We start from the raw sequence: 16,340 nt of genomic DNA, 5'->3' as shown, positions 1-16,340 counted from the left end.
ACATGTCACTTGTATAGAGCCATACAATTATAGTACTTGATCCCTATCACTCATGTCACTTGTAAAGAGCCATACAGTTATAGTACTTGATCCCTATCACTCATGTCACTTGTATAGAGCCATACAATTATAGTACTTGATCACTATCACTCATGTCACTTGTAAAGAGCCATACAATTATAGTACTTGATCACTATCACTCATGTCACTTGTATAGAGCCATACAATTATAGTACTTGATCCCTATCACTCATGTCACTTGTATAGAGCCATAAAATTATAGTACTTGATCCTATCACTCATGTTACTTGTAAAGAGCCATACAATTTTAGTACTTGATCGCTATCACTCACGTCACTTGTATAGAGCCATACAATTATAGTACTTGATCACTATCACTCATGTCACTTGTATAGAGCCATACAGTTATAGTACTTGATCCCTATCACTCATGTCACTTGTATTGAGCCATACAATTTTAGTACTTGATCCCTATCACTCATGTCACTTGTAAAGAGCCATACAATTTTAGTACTTGATCGCTATCACTCATGTCACTTGTATAGAGCCATACAATTATAGTACTTGATCCCTATCACTCATGTCACTTGTATAGAGCCATAAAATTATAGTACTTGATCACTATCACTCATGTCACTTGTAAAGAACCATACAATTATAGTACTTGATCACTATCACTCATGTCACTTGTAAAGAGCCATACAATTATAGTACTTGATTGCTATCACTCGTCACTTGTAAAGAGCCATACAATTATAGTACTTGATCGCCATCACTCGTGTCACTTGTAAAGAGCCATACAATTATAGTACTTGATCCCTATCACTCATGTCACTAATATAGAGCCATACAATTATAGTACTTGATCCCTATCACTCATGTCACTTGTATAGAGCCATACAATTATAGTACTTGATCCCTATCACTCATGTCACTTGTAAAGAGCCATACAATTTTAGTACTTGATCGCTATCACTCATGTCACTTGTATAGAGCCATACAATTATAGTACTTGATCCCTATCACTCATGTCACTTGTATAGAGCCATACAATTATAGTACTTGATCACTATCACTCATGTCACTAATATAGAGCCATACAATTGAAGTAGGTTTGAATTTGGTATGGTCACCTAGCTTTTGGATGTATTGTAAAAGACCAAATACTTCTTGATGTGACCCAAAATTGGGTATTACATATTTTGTTTTGCATTGTTCACAAAATACCTCATAAAATGAGAACAAGAACACAATTTGTTCCAGTCCAGGTACTAAACTTTTCACCTTACTGGCTGAAGAAACATTTAGTGCCAGAACTCAAATCTGTCACAAAATTATAGTTTGCCAAGGACAAATCTAATACGTACCAAAACAAATTGTGTACTAATAATTCCATTGTAAATAATGCTCAGATATTGACAGTGCAGATATAAAGTGTATTGCTCTATTTTATAATTGACCATTGTTATTTACATCTAGATTTTTCATACTATGACCTTTATATAGTTAACAGAAAAATAACAATTCTTGATGTCACAGATGCCAGAATGTCATACAGATGGAAAGCATAAAGACTGAGGCATCCAAATCTATTTTAAAGACATTTCACTGCACATACAGCATAAAGACCGAGGCATCCAAATCTATTTTAAAGACATTTCACTGCACATACAGCATAAAGACCGAGGCATCCAAATCTATTTTAAAGACATTTCACTACACATACAGCATAAAGACTGAGGGCAAATCTATTTCAAAGACATTTCACTACACATACAGCATAAAGACTGAGTCATCCAAATCTATTTTAAAGACATTTCACTGCACATACAGCATAAAGACTGAGGCATCCAAATCTATTTTAAAGACATTTCACTACACATTTCTGCAGTTTAGTCAAGTAAAATTGTTTTTCATCATGCAGTTTTTATAATTTTAATAGAATAAGAGGCTCACAAAAGATGGACGTTATTAACCTTGTTTTATAAATTTCTTTTGTAAGATCCTCAGTTTTATTTTTGCCTTAAATTGGAAGAGATATTTTAACTTTTATCATTGTTAGATTCTGTTGTTGACATTGTGAATTGCACATGTGATTGAGGCTCTGTTGGTTATAAATGCTTTGATAAGGGCAGTGAAAATATATACGGCATAGTTTCATGAAAACTAAGTTTAAAAAAATGACCATTTTTTTATATGCATTTCTAAAGTCCTGACATTAAAACCCACCCACCCCAAAAATTTTAATGACAATTTTCCTATGGCCATCTTTAATAGTTTGGCCCAGGGTTGTCCTGTGACCATCTTTAAATAACACAATACCATAGATATCTGTCCCAGTTGGTAACTGATATGTAGAGCTGAAAATCATAGCACTTGAGTTATGTCCCTTAGGCCCCAGGGTTTTCATATAGCTATCTTTAAATAATACAGCAACATAGATAACTGTTTGTGTTACTAAGAAATGAAAAGGTGTGTCACTTAGACTACTGAGCTTATAATGTACAATTTCAACAGGGTCTTACAGGAGGGACTACTGTCTCGGGAACCATGCTCGTTGCCCACAAAGTTGGGATCCCAGTCTTTGTGACAGGAGGAATAGGAGGTGTGCATCGTGGAGTTAAGAATAGTAAGTAGATTATAAAACCACGCTGACATGGGGCTTTCACTAAAAGACTTATTATGTCATGCTGGTACTAAATGAAATTGGTTCTTTTTGAATATCATGTATATCACCATACAGACATCCAGTAGCACAAGTCTGTTGTTGCAAGTCCTCAACTACTTGGAGAATTGCCTTGAAAATTTACACACATTCTTCTCAAGGACTAGTTTGTCCTAAACGAAAATGGTGCCACTTGGAGTATGGTTACCACAATTGTCATCTTGAAAATCTTGTTATAACCAATCCTTCTGAAAAATTATGGCCACATGCACTGCCTGTTTATCTTGACATCCTTGAGCCCATGGTAACGTAAGCAAATGCCAAGAAAAGAAAGTCAAATCAGCATGGGTTTTTACCAAAAGATGATTTATGATGTCTAGTTGGTCTTAAAGTGGCTTGTTCACAGCTATCAAACACAACAGCTCTCATGATAATTTTCTAATTGCTACTTCTCCTGGATGGAAAGGCATATCAGTATGAGATTTTCACCAAAAAACTTCTTATAATGTGTAATTGGTTTTAAGCAAAAATTGTGCTCATCTGACATTCAGTATTGGATTTTCACCTGAAGATTTCTTATGAAATCCAATTGGTACTAGATAAAAATGGTGTGTATCCAGTGTCCATTATGTTCACCATTGCATCTATCTTGAAAATCTTGTTGGACCTGAATAAAAATTATGCCGATCTGAAATTCAGTATGGCTACAATGGTGACCATCTTGAAAATTTTCTTATCGCTACTACTTCAGAAAAGGGCGCTCACTGAAAGACTTGTGATATCTAGTTGGTTCTGTATGAAAATGGTGCCCCAGTATGGCTGCTACAATCTACAAATTGAAAATCTTATTACTAATTTTCATGAATGAAGGGTCATATTAGCACAGCAAAAAAGACTTTGTATGTTTCATGTTCATCCTGAATGAAATTGTTATTGATCTTGGATCCAGTATGGTTGCCAAAGAAGCTTCTTAGAAAATCTTAATATTCAGGAATATTAGAGATGGTTTCAGCGCTAAGCAGTTAAAGGAAGAAATGATCTTAATTTGAATTCCTGAAAGGGGGAGGGGGTAGGACTGTAGAGCATCAATCCCTTTGAGGGACTATTGTGCAATTGCCTTTTACTTCTATCTTGTAAGACTTAATGTTTAGATTTATTTGGCGTGGTTCATCATCTGAAAGTTAGTGTCCAAATTTTAAATTATTAGAACTCAACTTTAATTTGGCATTGTAGCCTGGAAGGTGCTGATGTGCTGTTAAACCCCATACTTCAAGTTCTATAAGAAGTTGACACAAGTTTAAGAGTTATGTTTTAAGATTCATTAACTAGGAACAACTGACTATGGTTTAGAAATCAAATATGTCTTGTGTTTAAATCTTTTAAAATTTTATGGTGTGTATTTATTTTTAAAAAGCTTCAAGCTATTTCATGAAGCCATTTCTTTCTCTTTCATCCTCCTTATTTTCAGCTTGGGATATCAGCACAGACCTGACAGAGCTGGGGAGAACTCCTGTAGCCGTGGTGTCATCTGGAGTCAAGTCCATCTTAGATATTGGAAAAACTCTGGAGTACTTGGTAATCAGGAATTACTGCAGAATAATAAAATAATTAAACATTTCTAGGGATGCGTCTGACATTTATGTGGTATCACAGTAACTCTGCATCTTCACAGTCGCAAGTTCAGTCTCATGCTTCAGCCTATGTAAATTCACTGTATTTTGTGGGGTGCCAGTTTTCATGGGTTTGATTGTTTCTGCAAGCCATATATTTTAAAGACCCAAAGAACTGTGAGATTTCTGTGGAAATAATAACGCACCGTCCCCAGTTTGTAAATTTAATTGCAGATAACAGAATGTTGTGTTTCTTTAAACCACAAAATTGTTGTTGTTGTGGGGTTTAACACCATTTTTCATCACACGATAGGCTATACATGACGGCTGGTATTAATGGTGGAGGAAGAACACAGGAAAAACCCGGAAACAACCACCGACCCACAAGAACCACAAAATTGATACCCATGAAAAACAAATCATTTCACAATATATATGGGTTTGCCATTGCCTGTATGAGGCAGATATGGTTCTCCTAAGTTCTCCACCCCAAGGTCACTGTTATCCGAACACTAGGGTGCCCTGTGTACAGGAGTGATAGCATGTTATTAACTTGACCCCAAAATAGATGAGGTTTATATTTGTAAGACTTCATTTTAATCAAACCTGTCTTCAGCGGTCATCTTCAGTATGCAAGGAAAAAAGGCTGTCTTCAGTGGTCATCTTCAGTAAGCAAGGAAAAAAGGCTGTCTTCAATGGTCATCTTCAGTAAGCAAGGAAAAAAGACTGTCTTAAGTGGTCATCTTCAGTAAGCAAGGACAAAAGGCTGTCTTCAGTGGTCATCTTCAGTAAGGAAAGAAAAAAGGCTGTCTTAAGTGGTCATCTTCAGTAAGCAAGGAAAAAAGGATTATTGGATTAATTAAAATAAGAATGCACAGACTTATTAATGAAAAATACAAATAAATTACTTTACAAAACACAAAGACATGGGGTAAATGGTTCACAGTGATTTCACAATGAACAATTGGATATAGTTTACTCAGCTAGTAAACAATGTAGAATTTTACTCATGTAGTAAAATGAATTCAACAGTGGAATTACGCAAACAAAAAGGGACAGATATGCAAATCATCTTTACAGTCCCAAAAGATACAATGTGTTTTACGAACTCCAAAATTAGCCCATGGCTAACAGATTACATGTAAGGAGATACACTCCATCATCAGCACACTTTATTTCAGCTCCATGGCTGCAACAGTTAATTCTTGTGGTTGGCTTTACAGCTTGAACCACGTCGACCTCAATTACTCCGATAACTTTGAACTCTCAGGTCACTCTGGACACTCCAGACACTTTGGACAGCTCTACACACTCCGGACAGCTGAAAATATATTCAGTACCATGTACTATACATAGCACGGGCATATAAGGTAAAACGTAATGACATTATACATGGAAAGTTATACAGATTACATTACCGGCACAATAATTACAAAACAACAAGTTCAGAAATAAACCTAACCCTGCTCGATAAGAATGCTACTGTACTAAACATTTCTTAAAAATGTAACTTCATATTACTAATATAAATCCCTTGCTAAGTTGCAAACAAGAATAGAAATATGTGCATTATACTGTGTAAACCAAAGCTACATAGCAAACATACAAAAATAAATGCGGTAGTACAATAGTTCTATCTTATATACAAGAAATTAATAAACTTACCTTTACAGCTGAAGATGTGCAAGTCCTTAAAGTAGACCGCTGACTGACAAGACTATCCGTAAAGTAAAGAGTTTTACCTGTGGTGAGGTATTTATACACAGATATCATCACTGAATGCATCTGGTTCTTCCCATCGAAAGCACTTCGCATGTGTGGCATAGGATGAACCGAACTCACTATTTCAAAATACAACACAATATACATAAATCGCCCTCAGATATCGTTGTACACAAAAAACGAAACCCAAGTACATGTATCTAATAAATAACAGAATTTATACAATTCTGTGACAAGCATATAGCCCAAATTTGTAAAAACTTAGATGCCACCTATTGTTAAAACAGGTTCATTCATAAGAAATGTATTCTCAACAATATTATGATTTGAAGATCTCAAAAGAAATGGATGTTTTGGGCAGCTGATTGCTTAGATTGTTGGAGGTTTGAATGTATTTCTTTTTTGATTATCAAAAAAGAAAGAAAATTGTTGTAAGTGATGCAGGGAGCATTTGTAATGTACACAATAAGTGGCCATAAAAACAAGTTTCCTGTTTAAAAATTACTGTAAAGCTGTTTAATAATTGACACTGAAAAAATATGCCAGTTTGTCTTTTTCATAGATTTGATTATGTAATTTATTTAAATACCAAGCCATTTCATTGATAAAATAAAATTATCATTATTCTTTTTTGACTATCAAAAAAAAAGAAAATTATTGTAAGTGATGCAGGGAGCATTTGTAATGTACACAATAAGGGGCCATAAAAAAGAGTTTCCTGTTTAAAAATTATTGTAGAGCTGTGTAATAATTGACACTGAAAAAATATGCCAGTTTGTCTTTTTCATAGATTTTATTACGTAATTTATTTAAATACCAAGCCATTTCATTTCTAGTTGGAACAAGGTTTGAGCACTAATGATAAATTATTCAAAACATTTTACATGCCAGAGACCAAGTTTAATGTTTCATGATATAATGCTGTCCCAAACCACTCATGAAATTTCACTAATTAAGTGACGTTAGTTGTCCATGTGGCAAATAAGTGAACATAAGAGGTATAACAGCAGGCTGTCTTTTGTGTTACTATCCTGGGATTGAGGATAGTAGAGGGTCTAAAATGATAGTTTCAGATTATGCAACAGACAATGAAAGGGTGTAGATTTGCAATTTGTGAGCCATTGAAATAACTATACTTTTTTTATAGCTTACCTGGCTGTGACAAGTGAGTCGTTGGTATGACCCTGTGCCTGTCATCCATTGTCCCATAACAGTTCTATTGTCCATTTCTTCTGAAAAACTGCAGGGCTAGTTTTGATCAAACTTGGTTAAAATATACCTCATGACATGCTCAACCACAATTTTTTTTCAGGCTGCTTCTCCAGAGGAACAGTTGGATAAGACTTGATAGGAATGTTCTTAGCATATTCCTTATTAAAGATCTTTTTGAGGTGACTCCCATAACAATGGTGTGGCTTCCATGGCAACATGTTGGAAGTGTAGTTTTGACTTCTTCTGCAGAACAGCTGAGTTCATATCAAACTCTGGTAGGAATGCTTTGTTGTTGTTATAGGGTTTAATGCCATTTTTCAGCACATGATAGGCTATACATGGCTGTCAGTATTAATGGTGGAGGAAGAACCCAGGAAAACCCCGGAAAGAACCACCGACCCACTAGAAGCTACTGGCAAGCTTTCTCACATATCCACATTGGTTGAATCCAAGACTCAAACCCACACAGACAGAGGTGAGATGGCAGAGATCCATAATGGAGAGTGCTTTAGACCACTCGGGGCACCTGGAATGTTTTGTAGGACATGCATTATCAACATTGTGTCTAGGATGACTCCCATATCAATGGAGTGGCTTCCATATGGAAACCAAGTTTCATCTTATCTAGAATGGCTGAGCTAATTGTGATTAAAGTTTATTTGAGTGTTTCTTAGGACATGCTTTATGAAAACTTGTTTCCAGTCCAAAACCCTGGTTCCTCTAGCAATGGTGTGACTTTCACAACAAAATGTATGGAAAGACTGTTTAAAGCATCTACTCAGTACAACAGCTGTCAGAATCAGTTTTTATTAAACTTGGCAGGTTGTGCCTTATTAAAAGTGTGTTCAAGGTGACTCTTCTAGAAATGGTGTCACATGCTTAGCAACCAGGTGGAAACCCAATTTCACCTTCATCATAACACCAGGGCCAGTTTTGATCAATCTTGACAAGAATATTTCTTAGAACGTGTTCTGTCAGATAATACCTAACATTGCTTCCCTCCAAGCTTGATACTTCCATAGTAAACATGAAATACCTTTTTTCAACTCCTTTCTCAAAACAGCTTATCCAATTTTAATCCAATTTACTTTGAAACTTTTTTAGGACATGTTCAGTTGAAGTTGTGTTCAGAGTGGAGCTGATCAAAATAACATGGCTTCCATAGAAACCAGGTGTTACATGTCCAAATAATACTTTCCTCCCATCAAGTATTGTTGCTGTTGTGTTTTTAAAAAAAAAACTTTGATAGAATTGCCATGCTATATCAAACCAGAATGATAGGTTGATTCCGACAATGAAAAGTTTTCGTACAAAATAGGCTGACGCATTTACTAGTCCATGTGAAGTAACGTAAAGTAGAAGCAATTTAACAACCTGTCAGATGCCACAAATTTCTACCAAACAGCCAGAAATTTTCCACGCGCCTTCCTTATTACTACATTTGCCTTTCAGACCAAGATATGCCATGTGAGTGATATCAGACATTTCAGCTGATGTCAAAATATATTTCAGGAAACTGAGGGAGTTTGTGTAGTTACATTTGGTCCAGACAAGAACTTCCCAGCATTTTTTTCCAGAACAAGTGGCTTCATGGCCCCTTACAATGTCGAGTCTGCACTTGATGCTGCAAAACTAATCGGTAATGTGTTCATGTTTATCTTTCACACAGAATAAATAGAGAATTACATCAATTTTGATTTACACTTTGAATAAACTAGATTTTAAGTTTAGTGTAAAATAGTCTTATTGCTGGAGCCAGTTTATTCAAGCCTAGCTAAGTTCTGAGTGTTTGGTGCTAATTATCTCCCTTTGACATCTTGTTTTGGATTCTTGATGCTAGCACTAAGGTTCATGTGACTACAAAAATCTTAAAGGTTTCGAGATTGCATAGATCTCACCATTTCCCATACCCTCGAAACCTTGAAAGAAGACACACTACCAAGAAAATCCACAATTATGTTCTCCAACAGCAAACATACCTTTGTTTTCTTAAAATCAGGAGTTGTGAATTCATCTATTTCTGTGGATGTTGGTATTTGTGGTTTTGCTAATAACTACATGCTAATTGGTTTTAAATTCTTGGAATTAAAAGAGGGTCTATTTGCCTTTATAGATGAGAATGGGTATTATTGTCTGTATTGATCGGGAAAGGGTATTATAGTCATTATATATGCAGAAAGGTAGTATTGTCTTTATAAATGGAGAAAGGGTATTATTGTCTTTGCAGATGGGGAAAGGGTAGTGTCTTTATAAATGAGGGAAATTGTATTGTTGTCTTTGTAGATGGGAAAGGAAATTGCTGTCATTGTAGATGGGAAAGGGTATTGTTGTCTTCTTAGCTGGAAAAGGGTATTATTGTCTTTGTTGATGGGAAAGGATATTGATGTCTTTTTAAAGGGACTTGTTATCTTTATTGAAGGAAAAGGGTTTCATTGTCCTTGTGGTTGGAAAAGAATCTTATTTACTTTATAGATAGGAAAGGGTATTGTTTTGTTTTTGTGGATCAGAAAAGGTTTTATTAGCTTTATAGAGGGAAAGGGTCTTATTGTCCTTGTGGATGGGAAAGGGTCTTATTGTCCTTGTGGATGGGAAAGGGTTTTAATGTCCTTGTGGATGGGAAAGGGTTTTAATGCCTTTAAATATACTGAGTCTTCTTATCTTTATAGATGGAAAAGGGCGTGATTTCCTTCTGGATGGGGAAAGGGTGTTTTTTTCCTTGTGGATGGGGAAAGGTCTCATTGTCCTAGTGTATGAGAAAGGGTCTTATTGTCTTTATAAATGGGAGAGAGTCCTGTTGTCTTTTTCAGATAGTTACATTTTTATTCGTCTTTATATTATGGTTAGTATATTATATACTTGCTTATAAGTTGAGTCCAATTGCAAACTGCACAGATGGAGATCTGCGCTAATAAATATGGGCTATGCAGTTTGTTAGGAATAATGAGCAGAATAATCAGAGAACGTAGACCTTGATCTGCCAGCACATTATGTGAGGGAATGTTGTAGTTTATGTTGTTTACAGTTGGACTTGACTTAAAAGTTAGTATGTACAGTAACCAGAGCTGCAACCAACTTTAGGACACGACAACTCAAAGTTGTAGGTTCAACGCGGCAGCAGTTACTTGAGATTGTGCTTGCTGATGGCACTATCTTTAGCCAGGTGGGAGAATATGCCTTCTCACCCACACACCCACACTGAAAATTTGAATGCAAAAGTATTAATACATTTCCCATTAATAATGAATGCACATTTAACTTTTATGTTTAGTATATGTACACTAAACTGCCCATCACTTTAAATAATTGAAACGGAAAGATTTTAATTGTTCATTGGTTTTGGTGGACCTATCAGAATGCAATATTCCAATCTGCACATTGCATCATTTTGGCTATCCAGCACGAGTATGACTGTAGGTTACCTTAATATAGGAAAATATATTGGTTGTATTCAAGGGTAGAGTGGTAAGCAGACTACCGTAGGCGTGAAAGTTTAATATTTCAGTTAAACATTTGCCTTGATATTATTTTTCCAGGTGTAGAATGGCTGATGAAATCATTTGATTAAAATTAGGTCTTGTGATAGCATTCTCCCTCTTTGTTTCTAAAAATAGTGTTATATATTGTTAACTTAAATGAGATGGAACACATAAGTAAGCTGTGTCTCACATTTTCGTTGAATTCTACACTCCCAGATTTTTTAATTTGATCCTTAAGATGTACCTGACTAATACTTAGATACTTGACTACCTGCTGCAACATGACTGGTTGAGTACTCACTGCCGCATGATTGGTTGAGTACTTGCAACATGATTGGTAGAGTACTTGCAACATGATTGGTTGAGTACTTGCAGCAACACGATTGGTTTAGTACTTGCAGCAACATGATAGAGTGATACTAAATTAAATTTGAAATCGTACAGTGATACTTAATTAGATTTTCACTCATACAGTGGTACTGAATTAGACATCCACTCATACAGTAATACTGAATTAGACTTCCACTCATACAGTAATAATGAATTAGACTTCCACTCATACAGTAATACTGAATGAGACTTCCACTCATATAGTAATACTGAATTAGACTTCCACTCATATAGTAATACTGAATTAGACATCCACTCATACAGTAATACTGAATTACACTTCCACTCATACAGTAATACTGAATTACACTTCCACTCATATAGTAATACTGAATTACACTTCCACTCATATAGTAATACTGAATTAGACTTCCACTCATATAGTAATACTGAATTAGACTTCCACTCATATAGTAATACTGAATTAGACTTCCACTCATACAGTAATACTGAATTAGACTTCACTCATACAGTAATACTGAATTACACTTCCACTCATATAGTAATACTGAATTAGACTTCCACTCATATAGTAATACTGAATTAGACTTCCACTCATACAGTAATACTGAATTAGACTTCCACTCATATAGTAATACTGAATTAGACTTCCACTCATACAGTAATACTGAATTAGACTTCCACTCATACAGTCATACTGAATTAGACTTTCACTCATACAGTGGTACTGAATTACACTTCCACTCATATAGTAATACTGAATTAGACTTCCACTCATATAGTAATACTGAATTAGACTTCCACTCATATAGTAATACTGAATTAGACTTCCACTCATACAGTAATACTGAATTAGACTTCACTCATACAGTAATACTGAATTACACTTCCACTCATACAGTAATACTGAATTAGACTTCCACTCATATAGTAATACTGAATTAGACTTCCACTCATACAGTAATACTGAATTAGACTTCCACTCATATAGTAATACTGAATTAGACTTCCACTCATACAGTAATACTGAATTAGACTTCCACTCATACAGTCATACTGAATTAGACTTTCACTCATACAGTGGTACTGAATTACACTTCCACTCATATAGTAATACTGAATTAGACTTCCACTCATACAGTAATACTGAATTAGACTTCCACTCATACAGTGGTACTGAATTACACTTCCACTCCTACAGTAATACTGAATTAGACTTTCACTCATACAGTGGTACTGAATTACACTTCCACTCATACAGTAATAATGAATTAGACTTTCACTCATACAGTAATAATGAATTAGACTTCCACTCATACAGTAATAATGAATTAGACTTCCACTCATACAGTAATACTGAATTAGACTTCCACTCATACAGTAATACTGAATTAGACTTCCACTCATATAGTAATACTGAATTAGACTTCCACTCATACAGTAATACTGAATTAGACTTTCACTCATACAGTGGTACTGAATTACACTTCCACTCATACAGTAATACTGAATTACACTTCCACTCATATAGTAATACTGAATTAGATGTCCACTCATACAGTAATACTGAATTAGACTTTCACTCATATAGTGGTACTGAATTAGACTTCCACTCATACAGTAATACTGAATTAGACTTCCACTCATATAGTAATACTGAATTAGACGTCCACTCATACAGTAATAATGAATTAGACTTCCACTCATACAGTAATACTGAATTAGACTTTCACTCATACAGTGGTACTGAATTACACTTCCACTCATACAGTAATAATGAATTAGACTTTCACTCATACAGTAATAATGAATTAGACTTCCACTCATACAGTAATAATGAATTAGACTTCCACTCATATAGTAATATTGAATTAGACTTCCACTCATACAGTAATACTGAATTAGACTTCCACTCATACAGTAATACTGAATTAGACTTCCACTCATACAGTAATACTGAATTACACTTCCACTCATACAGTAATACTGAATTACACTTCCACTCATACATTAACACTGAATTAGACTTCACTCATATGGTAATACTGAATTAGACTTCCACTCATATAGTAATACTGAATTAGACTTCACTCATATAGTAATACTGAATTAGACTTCCACTCATACAGTAATACTGAATTACACTTCCACTCGTACATTAACACTGAATTAGACTTCACTCATACGGTAATACTGAATTAGACTTCCACTCATATAGTAATACTGAATTAGACTTGCATTCATAGACCAATACTGAAATAGACTTCCACTTGTTCAGAATGAAGAACCAAAGAAAATGTTAGACTTTGTAAGGGAATGAAATTGATTTTAAAAATTGTAATCAATTTTAAAGGGTTTACATGTTCTACTTTTATCTTTTGTTTTATGACCTTTCTTAAGAAGTTTAAAATTTTTTTCTGAAGTTTTATAATTTATCTGGTGGTTGTATGTCCTGTTTACATCTGTTTGGAAAGATTTTCCTTCCAGAGATTTTGTATCATAGCACTGTGAGACACTTATGTATCAAGTCTTTGATATCAGTATCATAATATAAGTATTACTTCATTTGTAGCGGTACAATTTCACACTTTAAATAACTCATACCCTTTAATATCACTGCCAGAAGGCTGTTTTGACCTTTGGGTCATCTAAACTTTTGTTTATCGTCTCCATGCATTTCATTGACTGGATCCTACCTTTTTGTGTAATCATTTACTGAAATCAAGAGAAACAGGAGGGACCCAGACTGTACAGTAACTCAGATGTGCTGGATTGTGATGTTAAAGGTTTATTGTGATGCCTTCTGTGTGCTACATTATTAACATCAGCTCTGTATGCCATCTTTAAAGTAAAGAACTCCTGACTTTTTCCTACTATATATAAGTTAAAATCATATCACATTTGTACTAATTCTATCATAGAGAAATGATCATGCAAAATGACAGTGTGAACTAGTGTTATGTATTTATCAAATGTATGGTTTTCTCCAAATGATATTTTCCACCAAATTTACAGTGTTGCGGCAGTGGCATTATCCTTTTCAAGGGAAGTAACCCACAGTGAAGAGGGTTTGAGTTGAAAAAGCATGCATTCTTAACTTTGGATTTTAAATGAAAAACATAGACCTTGATGTGCCACATATATGATGGCAGATCTTGGTTTCAGCTGTTAACAATTTGTTTTGCATTTTACATGACATGTATACATTTTATTTCTAGACAGTCGTGACAAACTAGGCCTTCAGACTGGTACACTAATTGCAGTTCCAATTCCAGATGAATTTTCAGCAGAAGGAAAAGAAATAGAACAAGCAATACAAGATGCAGTTAATTCTGCAAGGTAGAAGAAAAATCTTGAAAATGTTTAATCATAAATTGATTGAGACTCGTATTTGGACATCAGCCACTTAACACATACGTTGCTAAATGATGATGTGATTCTTTATCTTTAGATGTGAGTATAAATAATTTAAAATAAAAAATGATGGATCTAATAGTCATCTAATGAATTCTTGAAATTCAGCAATGGCACATAAGGAAAAAATTAATTTGGCTATGAATGCTTACAAAAAGAAAAACTAAGTTCATAGCTTTCTCGTCCATTATCTCTCTTAAAATATGGAACTAAATCAGTGACTTATTTGCATATCTTACATGTAATGCCTTATGCTTAAGTCTTGAAATAAAATTTTTGGAGCACATATTTCTTTAATCGCACTTTGTCTGCAGTCTTCATATACCACTCCCTCAATAACTCGTGCCCTGATAGCTTGCGAACCTGCTTGTAATGCAGGGTCAGGTGTGGATCCCATTTTTTTATACAGAAAATACCCTCCAAATATTTATCATTATTTCTTGAACTTGAAGAAAAAAAATCGTAATCAAAAATTGGTAGCTGAAATGATATATTGTTCGTTTTATGGTCAGAAATGGTAGATATGACCTGTACATTTTAATAAAAAAATTTTAAATTGTCAACGTTTAATAAGAAGTCATATAATTGGTTATATTTTCTTTCCAAATGACATTCTTAGAATACTGTAATTAAAGATATTCAAGGAAATTTTGATCAATGAAAATGTCACATGTAGTGTAGGCGTACATTAATATTTAAATGCCAATAAGATAAGTTTTATTAATTGAAATTTGTGTTTTAATTCCATCTTTTAGCTCCTCTTAAGTGTAATTATCATAAATGCTAGGTGTATTTAAACATAAAATCTGTCAATCTACCATAACAGCTATATCCGCAAGCGTTTCTCTGAGAACCTAATTAGGTGCCGACCGTGTTTTGACAACTGACTTGCGGAAGTATTTGTTGTATTGTTGCAGTGAATTAAAAGCTGGCCTCCTTTGTATTATCATGTTAATTATGACTTTTGAATCAAATAAAGGAAGTGAAATTTTAAAAAAGTTAAAAGGCATGCAAATCCTACATATTTAAAATCTAGCAGGCCCAGTTGTATGTCAGGTGAACTTGCTTCAGTTTATCAGTCAAACACTGTTATAAATGTTATTGTGTGTGTAACATAAACTACCTTAAATCAACTGATTCGTTCATAACTGTGATCGAGTTTTGGAGGTCCCTTTGTAACTCGCACCCTTGCCTATAGTGCAGTCTATGTTTGTAGACCCCGTTGTGCATGAGTTATCGAGGGAGAGGTTATGTAGAAATTAATTTTAAAATGTTAGGTCTTAATTCTACAAGTCTGTTAATCCTTGTATTGTAATATGGCATGTTCCTCTCTTCCAGGGAGGAAGGAATTGTGGGAAAGGAAGTGACACCTTACATTCTGAACAAGGTCAACCTGTTGACAAAAGGGCTGTCACTGAAATCAAGTATCTTGTTACTTTTGTATTGACTTCCAGTAGTTTGTAATTTGCAGTGTAGTAGCAAGTTCTCTTGCTGTTCTCTTATCCATGTAAATATGGTGAAATCAGCAATGAACTAGCACTCAATATACTTTTATCTTGTCCATGTAAGCATGTTGAGATCAGCAATGAACTAGCACTCAGATGCTTTTATCTTGCACATGTAAGCATGATGAGGTCAGAAATGTATTAGCAAGTCCTCCTGCTTTTATCTTGCACATGTAAGCATGTTGAGATCAGAAATGTATTAGCAAGTCCTCCTGCTTTTATCTTGCACATGTAAGCATGTTGAGATCAGAAATGTATTAGCAAGTCCTCCTGCTTTTATCTTGCACATGTAAGCATGTTGAGATCAGAAATGTGTTAGCAAGTCCTCCTGCTTTTATCTTGCACATGTTAGCATGTTGAGATC

At 34.7% G+C, this 16,340-nt stretch overlaps 1 protein-coding gene across 5 annotated transcripts in view; it reads left to right on the top strand.

The window, feature by feature from the left end:
• The window catches only part of LOC149783122 (uncharacterized), a 113,499-nt gene that overhangs the window by 45,546 nt on the left and 51,613 nt on the right, over positions 1–16,340 (top strand). For all 5 annotated transcript variants that reach the window (XR_016413553.1, XM_089931343.1, XM_089931341.1 and 2 more), the window contains 5 exons: positions 2,539–2,650; positions 4,155–4,261; positions 8,743–8,869; positions 14,276–14,396; positions 15,810–15,895. Coding sequence is in view for 4 of the 5 variants with exons in the window: in XM_089931343.1 (XP_089787469.1) it covers positions 2,539–2,650; positions 4,155–4,261; positions 8,743–8,869; positions 14,276–14,396; positions 15,810–15,895 (553 nt within the window). In the remaining variant the exon portion in view is untranslated. The remainder of the gene's footprint in view (positions 1–2,538; positions 2,651–4,154; positions 4,262–8,742; positions 8,870–14,275; positions 14,397–15,809; positions 15,896–16,340) is intronic.

This window comes from Sinohyriopsis cumingii, chromosome 14 (assembly GCF_028554795.1).
Source record: "Sinohyriopsis cumingii isolate HCF-2022 chromosome 14, ASM2855479v2, whole genome shotgun sequence".
Taxonomy (NCBI): domain Eukaryota; kingdom Metazoa; phylum Mollusca; class Bivalvia; order Unionida; family Unionidae; genus Sinohyriopsis; species Sinohyriopsis cumingii.
The sequence above is the reverse complement of the archived record's forward strand: the minus strand, read 5'-3'. Positions and strand labels throughout refer to the sequence as shown.